The 6702-nt window shown below is 40.5% G+C and overlaps 1 protein-coding gene across 1 annotated transcript; it reads left to right on the top strand.

Annotated features, from left to right (window-relative positions):
• Window positions 1-539: 539 nt before the first annotated feature.
• On the top strand, window positions 540-6702 carry LOC120740121 (neutral cholesterol ester hydrolase 1-like). The gene is made up of 5 exons (XM_040042246.1): window positions 540-771; window positions 2325-2580; window positions 2768-2837; window positions 2965-3136; window positions 4653-6702. Exons 1-5 carry the CDS (start codon window positions 631-633, stop codon window positions 5271-5273), a joined length of 1260 nt encoding a protein of 419 aa, XP_039898180.1. The 5' UTR covers window positions 540-630; the 3' UTR covers window positions 5274-6702.

The raw sequence follows: 6702 nt of genomic DNA, 5'->3' as shown, positions 1-6702 counted from the left end.
TACCATTCTGTTTGTCATCCTTTAAAACGTGATTCCAAAATCTGCCCACACTAATCTAATGTCTAATGGACTGCAGCTCCATTGTGCCTCTCGGTGGTTACAAACATGTAATACAACTTACACACGCATACAGCTGTTCAAAACAAACCCTCCCACTTCCCAGATGCCCATTCGCTGCTGTTTTCACCCAGCTTTCAAAATAAAAGCCCCAATCCAGTCATGCAAATCGCGCAATAAAAATACTGTGATACCTTATTTTTACTAGGCTGAATTTTACCTCAATGTATTTGTTTTGTTTTGTTGTTGTTGGTTTTTTTTAGTTTATTTGTTTTATTTTTCATACGACCTGCCTGCATATGACCAGATGAAGCCACGGCTATTTCATGTTTTCCCAATTCCAAAGTTATGTGACTAAAATAGATTTATTCAAAACGTTTTATTTTTAAAAGAAACGTCACTTTCAAAATGTAGGTTTATTTTGAAGATTTCCAGCGGAAGTGCTTAATTGCCCACGTATTCTGGTGCCAAGCGCCAGTGACAAATTAAGAATCAGACAGCTTGAAGCGGCGGGGTCTGTCTCAGTCTTCCGCCCAGTCAGTAACTGAAGAAACATCATCCCACAGCTGCGAGATGAGGCTGCTGTCACTCCTGCTTACTGTGTCATTAACGCTGGCACTTGCTTATTATATTTACATCCCGCTCCCTGATGCCATTCAGCAGCCGTGGAAGTTGATGATACTGGATGCCTATTTAAGGACAGCATTTCATGTGGTAAGAGAGTAGATACTTTTCACTAGGAAGAAAAGCTGGTGCACGTAAGGCATCAAAAAGAGACGAATGAGAAGGATCGCATTAGACAGAATCTTGACTTTTCTATGTGCAAAGTTTTAATTAAATGTGTTATTACAGGTTGGCTGCATGCACTGTGTCTTTGAAAAGCTTGCATTATTAAAAACATGCTCTGAACAAAACACACTCAAACACAGACTTGGACTTTGAACCTTGTGTTTATTTAGAGGGGGGGAAGGTACCATCTTTCTTTGCTAGAATATGATGTTTGGTGTTGATATTCAGTGTAACAGTGCAAAATGATATGCTGCTGAAATAAATACGGATGTCATGGATTCAAGGTATCTATAGTCCAATTTTTAGTTTTACTGGATGACCAGATATCCAGAGGTCTTTTCATGCTTGTGTCATGAAATCTGATTTCACAGCAGGGTTGAAATGCACCAAGTCTGTGAAAGAGCTCATTTAGTAATCCCACTGTGATTTCAAAAGTTATTGAGACTTTTATTTTGGGGATGTGAGAGGATCATGAACTTTACACCTTGACCTGTGTTCTACATTTTGAAAGTGGCAGACGATAGATGGCTAGAAACTATCCGTTAATTATTAGCACGCTGGCCTAGACTAATCCTCAGAGCGAGAGTTTTACTAAAAATCTGGATTTATTGTGTTATTTTTGTGTTATTTTAAGATTTAATAATAATAATAATAATAATAATGGATTGGATTTATATAGCGCTTTTCAAGGCACCCAAAGCGCTTTACAATGCCACTATTCATTCACTCACTGGTGGAGGCAAGCTACAGTTGTAGCCACAGCTGCCCTGGGGCAGACTGACAGAAGCGAGGCTGCCATATCGTGCCATCGGCCCCTCTGGCCAACACCAGTAGGCAAGTAGGGTAAAGTGTCTTGCCCAAGGACACAACGACCAGGACAGAGAGCCCAGAGATCGAACCAGCGACCTTCCGGTTACAGATGCGATTCCCACCCCCCTGAGCCACGGTCGCCCCCCATTTAAAACAGTCATTAGCATCTAGTTTGAGGACACTGTTTAAGAAAACATCACTAATATTAATTTTGCATTGCTTCATTGTTTCTACAGCAGATGTTATGCACAAGAACGTGCTCAAGTGTGACTGATATTGTTAAATAGTTTTAAAACCCACTAGTGAACAGTGTGCTGATGCATAACAGAAACTGACTTTATTCTTCATTAGAGTGAAAATGTGATATCTGCACATGTGACAGTGCAACAGTGTCTTCAGCACTGCTGTTGTGACACTCTAAGTGAGGGAAAGGGCAGACATATCAGTAATGCATAGTGTAGGAGGAGAAAGGTGACTGTGAGAAATTGTGTCTCAAAATCCTGCCAAGAGATGACTACATTTTTGCCTTTTGCCAAATTCCCTATGACTTTCTGTTGTTTCCACTAATTTCCTTTCAATCTATGTATTAAATTCTTAATGTGTGTCCTGAAACAAACAAGTACCAATCAAGGGGTTTGAGCTGGAGTTTGGTTTACTCTTGTCTTCAGGCCTCTTTGAAGCAATGGCTGGGATTTGACCATCACACTAGATCTTTCAGGCAGTTCACATTTGGCTTTGAAGGGATATTAAAGGAATTTCTGAGTACTGAGTCCAGTGCAGGGGCCGTTCCAGGTGTGAAGATCAGTGACATCTCTTTCGCTGGCATCCCAGTGCGAGTTTACGAGCCCCCAGCTGGAGGGGAGGGTCATCTGAGGAGAGGGTTGATGTATTTCCACGGAGGTGGCTGGGCCCTCGGCACCACCAGTGAGTCTCTAACTGCTTTCTCTAGTTAGAAATAAAAATAATATGCCTACTTTAAAAAGAATCATAGACTTTGAGACATTACTTGTGATAATTACAGCTATCTTTGCTTTTTAGGTGCAAAGTTTCTTAAGTGTCAATAACACAATAGGCATATATCTAACCGTCTCTCACTCTTTCAATTCCTCAGAGAAGGGGCCATATGATATTACCAACCGAATGGTGTCAGATGAGCTGAATACTGTTGTGGTTTCTGTTGAGTAAGTGTGTTTCCTCTTGCAAAACTGTAGTCTCCATTCACAACATCAGTGGAGTGTCCCTTTAATTATATACTCCAAAGCTCTCTAAACCTCTAGTAAATTACATCTGAACCCTTTGTGTGTGTAGGTATCGTCTGTATCCAGATGTGCACTTTCCAGTGCCATATTTAGACTGCCTTGCTGCTGCCAAACACTTCTTGTCTCCAGAGGTTCTTGCCAAGTATTCTATTGACCCAGATCGTGTGGCTGTGGCAGGTGACAGCGCTGGAGGAAACCTCGCTGCTGCAGTTGCTCAGGAGGTAAAGGCAGAGGCTATTTTCTGCATGCATGCGACAATTCGTATATCAAGCTCAAATGCCAAATGTTTTAATTCATAAAATGCCTTCCACGACTGCTAGTATAATGCTCTGGATCATGACATATATCCTGATTTCTTTGTTTTTGGATATTTGTCATTCTTAGATGTTTTAAGTGATCAGACAGTTTTTAATACTAGACAAAAATAACCCAAGGTAATACAAAATGCAGTTTATGAATCATGATTTTAAGTTATTAAGGGAAAAAGTTGTTGTGGAGGAATTTTGTCTCACTCTTCTTTGCAGCATTGTTTTTGAATGGTTTTCAAACATGAACAGCTTGGTTAAGTTCATGCCAAAGTGTCTCAATTGGATTTAAGTCGACCAGGCCGATGCAAAACCCTAATTTTTTGAGCCATTCAGAGGTGAACTTGCTGGTGTGTTCAAGATTATTGTCATGCTGTAAATCTAAGTGAACTTGAGCTTCAGTGCACAAACTGATAGCCAGACATTCTCCTGGCAGAGAACAGAATTCATGGTTCCATCAGTTATGGCAGTCATCCAGGTCCTGAAGCAGCAAAGCAGCCCTTTTGCTCAGTGTTATTGTTGAATCGTGAACTCTGACCTTAACTGAGACAAGTGAGGCTCGCAGGGCATTGGATGTTGTTCTGGTTATTTTGTGACCTCCTGAATGAGTTGTCGATACACTATTCGAGTAATTTTGGTAAGCTGTCCACTCCTTTTAAGGCTCACCATTAATATAATAATGGATCTCACAATGGTTTGCTGGAACACCAAAGAATTAGAAATGGCTTCAAAACCCTTCACCTCAGACAGGTTCTGTTAAAGTAATTTCGTCTGATTCAACAGGTCTGGCAGCCGAGTGTGGCTGGTGAAATTGAACTCAGCTTTCTATAAAAAGTTATCCATGATATTTAATTAATTATTTAACAAGGGAGGAGCATTGGTTTTTCACACAGAACTAGTTGAAAACAGGATGTGTGCACATGCTATTTCACAGCACTGTAAATTAGTTGCATTGCAAAGATATCTTTACAAAGCTGTTATTTCCACACCATGTCTTGTCATTCTCCCCTCACTGCAACCGGTCGCAGCAGATGGCCGCCCCTCTCTGAGTCTGGTTCAGCTGGAGATTCCTTTCTGTTAAAAGGGAGTTTTTCCTTCCCACTGTCGCCAAAGTGCTTGGTCATAGGGGGTCATATGATTGTTGTTTTTCCTGTATGTATTATTGTAGGGTCTACCTTACAATATAAAGTGCCTTGAGGCGAATAAATAAACAAAATGAATTGAATTGAACTAACTGGCTCTAATATGCAACGTGACAAAAAAAGTCCAACACCACATTGTTGTTGGTTGTAATTTAGAGTTGAAAGAAAGAAGAAAAACACACGTTCATCTTGCTGTAAGGAAAAGGAGAGAACCAACCATTTGACATCACCACACAGTCTGCATTGCAATGTACACAGCCATTACTCATATTGTGTGTTTGTTTTTTCAGATTTCTGTAGATGACAGCATGAGTGTGAAATTCAGTGTCCAAGCTTTGATCTATCCAGTGCTCCAGGCTTTGGATTTCAATACACCCTCCTATTTGCAGAACCAATATATCCCCGTCCTTTACCGGACCAGCATGATCCAGTTCTGGCTGCAGTATCTGAACATTGACCTCTCTCTTATGCCCGAGTTTTTAGTGAACAACCACAGCGCTTTGCAACACTCTTCACTCACCCCAGAGCTGAGGTCAAGACTTGACTGGAATGTGCTACTTACTCAGAAGTACAAGAAGAACTACAAGCCTGTTATTGTGGAAAAGGGATCTGAGGGGTTTCTGAAGAAGGTGCCAGGCCTGCTTGATGTGCGAGCGGTACCACTGCTGGCTGGGCCAGAAGTGTTGGCAAAATGCCCTCGTGCATATATTCTAACATGTGAGCATGACGTGTTGAGGGATGATGGGCTGATGTATGTTCGCCGCTTACAGGATGCAGGGGTCGCTGTTACCAGCGACCACTATGAGGATGGCTTCCATGGATGTTTCAGTTTAACATCCTGGCCACTTGAATTTGACGTTGGGAAGAAGGCACTCAGGGGTTACCTCAGCTGGCTGCAGAACAACCTGTAGAAGTGTGTATGTGTGTTTTTGCAAGTGAGTAATGGTTGGAAGCCCTTGTCTTTGTGAATCACAGGCTTGGCTGAAGGCCTAGCAAATGTACTCTTTGTTTAAAAATCTGACATCTAAGCTCAGGGCCCTTGTGTACCTGCACACGCTCAATACATGTGAAGGTTTTGTGATACTTAGAACCAGTCTAATCTGCAGGCAACATCAGCATAGCTAACACTGTGACCAACTAATAAAGATACTTTATAAAGTCATTAAAGTGCTTCGACAGCCAATAGCATTGCTTAAATGGATTCATTCATCGCCTGTTTCCAATACGAAGGATCGTGCATGTGCTGTTTTGTAGCAACACAAAAAACACATGAGTAATAAATGTCACAAGACCTTTTTAATTTATACTCCACTATTAAAACAAAAGCATCACAAGTTAGGCCCCAAAGTCGAAAACAATCATTTGAATTGTGGTGTTTTTTTCCCCTCTCACTAAAAACAGCTGAGGTCAGGTCAGCAGTTTCAGCAGTGCTCAGTATTTTACCCTGTTGGCTGGTATACAGTAGATCTGCCGCTTTTATTCATATTGAAGTTGCTCAATGACTATCAAAGTGACTGCCATGAATTTTTTAAACTGTCATGCACCCCAAAGGATAAAAATTAGTCTGGCAATTTTATGGGGTTTACTTTTTGGGTTTTGAATGAACTGTCTCCTTAAATATTAATATTTAAGGTATTTTGTATAGACGGTCATGTTCCCCTCACAATACTTTATAATAACAATGCTATATTTAGATTTTGTATCATCACCATAACCAAATAAATGTGTAGAATCCTACATGTTTGGGGTCAGATACCTGCAAAGCTAACAAAGTTCTAGCCTCAGTTGTATTTTATACCAAATTTGAAATCTGAGCATTTCACTGTGTTCATCTGAAGAATGAATCTGATCTGATCGTGCATATTAGCCTGCTTGCATAGTATTAAGTTCAAAGCAAAGCTGTATCTAACTAGCAAGGTATTCAGTAGGTATTCACTGCCTTTCTTGAGTTCAGCTTGCACCATAAGAACTCAATGTCTAACATGTTCTGGCTCTTGACAATCGCTAACAAAATGCACATTTCCTTTTAGTCTGATGACTGTTTATTTTTACACTCATCTTCCTGTATTTTTATAGTAATTCATTGGTTTTATATAAATGACTGAAAGGTATTTTGTTTGCCTGTCAGAAGCAGTTAACCGAAAGCAGCTGCATGTATGCCAGGTGCAGGGATAGCATCACGATCCTGACCAGATTGCTGTATATAAAATGCATTTGCAGGCTTCGAGTTCCAATTTTCTCCTTCTTTTAAACCTTTTTTCTTTTTTAAATGAAGGCTCACAGTTACAGCATACATCATCAGCCTGTGATGTGCAATAAATACAGTATGATTTTGGTGCA

This window comes from Simochromis diagramma, unplaced genomic scaffold, assembly GCF_900408965.1.
Source record: "Simochromis diagramma unplaced genomic scaffold, fSimDia1.1 OVJJ01000304.1, whole genome shotgun sequence".
Taxonomy (NCBI): Eukaryota; Metazoa; Chordata; class Actinopteri; order Cichliformes; family Cichlidae; genus Simochromis; species Simochromis diagramma.
The sequence above is the reverse complement of the archived record's forward strand: the minus strand, read 5'-3'. Positions and strand labels throughout refer to the sequence as shown.

Coding starts and splice junctions, on each gene's coding strand:
- LOC120740121 (XM_040042246.1), top strand. CDS start 631: ATGAGGCTGCTGTCACTCCTGCTTACTGTGTCATTAACGCTGGCACTT. Junction 2,581..2,767: donor CTGGGCCCTCGGCACCACCA/GTGAGTCTCTAA, acceptor TCAATTCCTCAG/AGAAGGGGCCATATGATATT. Junction 3,137..4,652: donor CTGCTGCAGTTGCTCAGGAG/GTAAAGGCAGAG, acceptor TTGTTTTTTCAG/ATTTCTGTAGATGACAGCAT.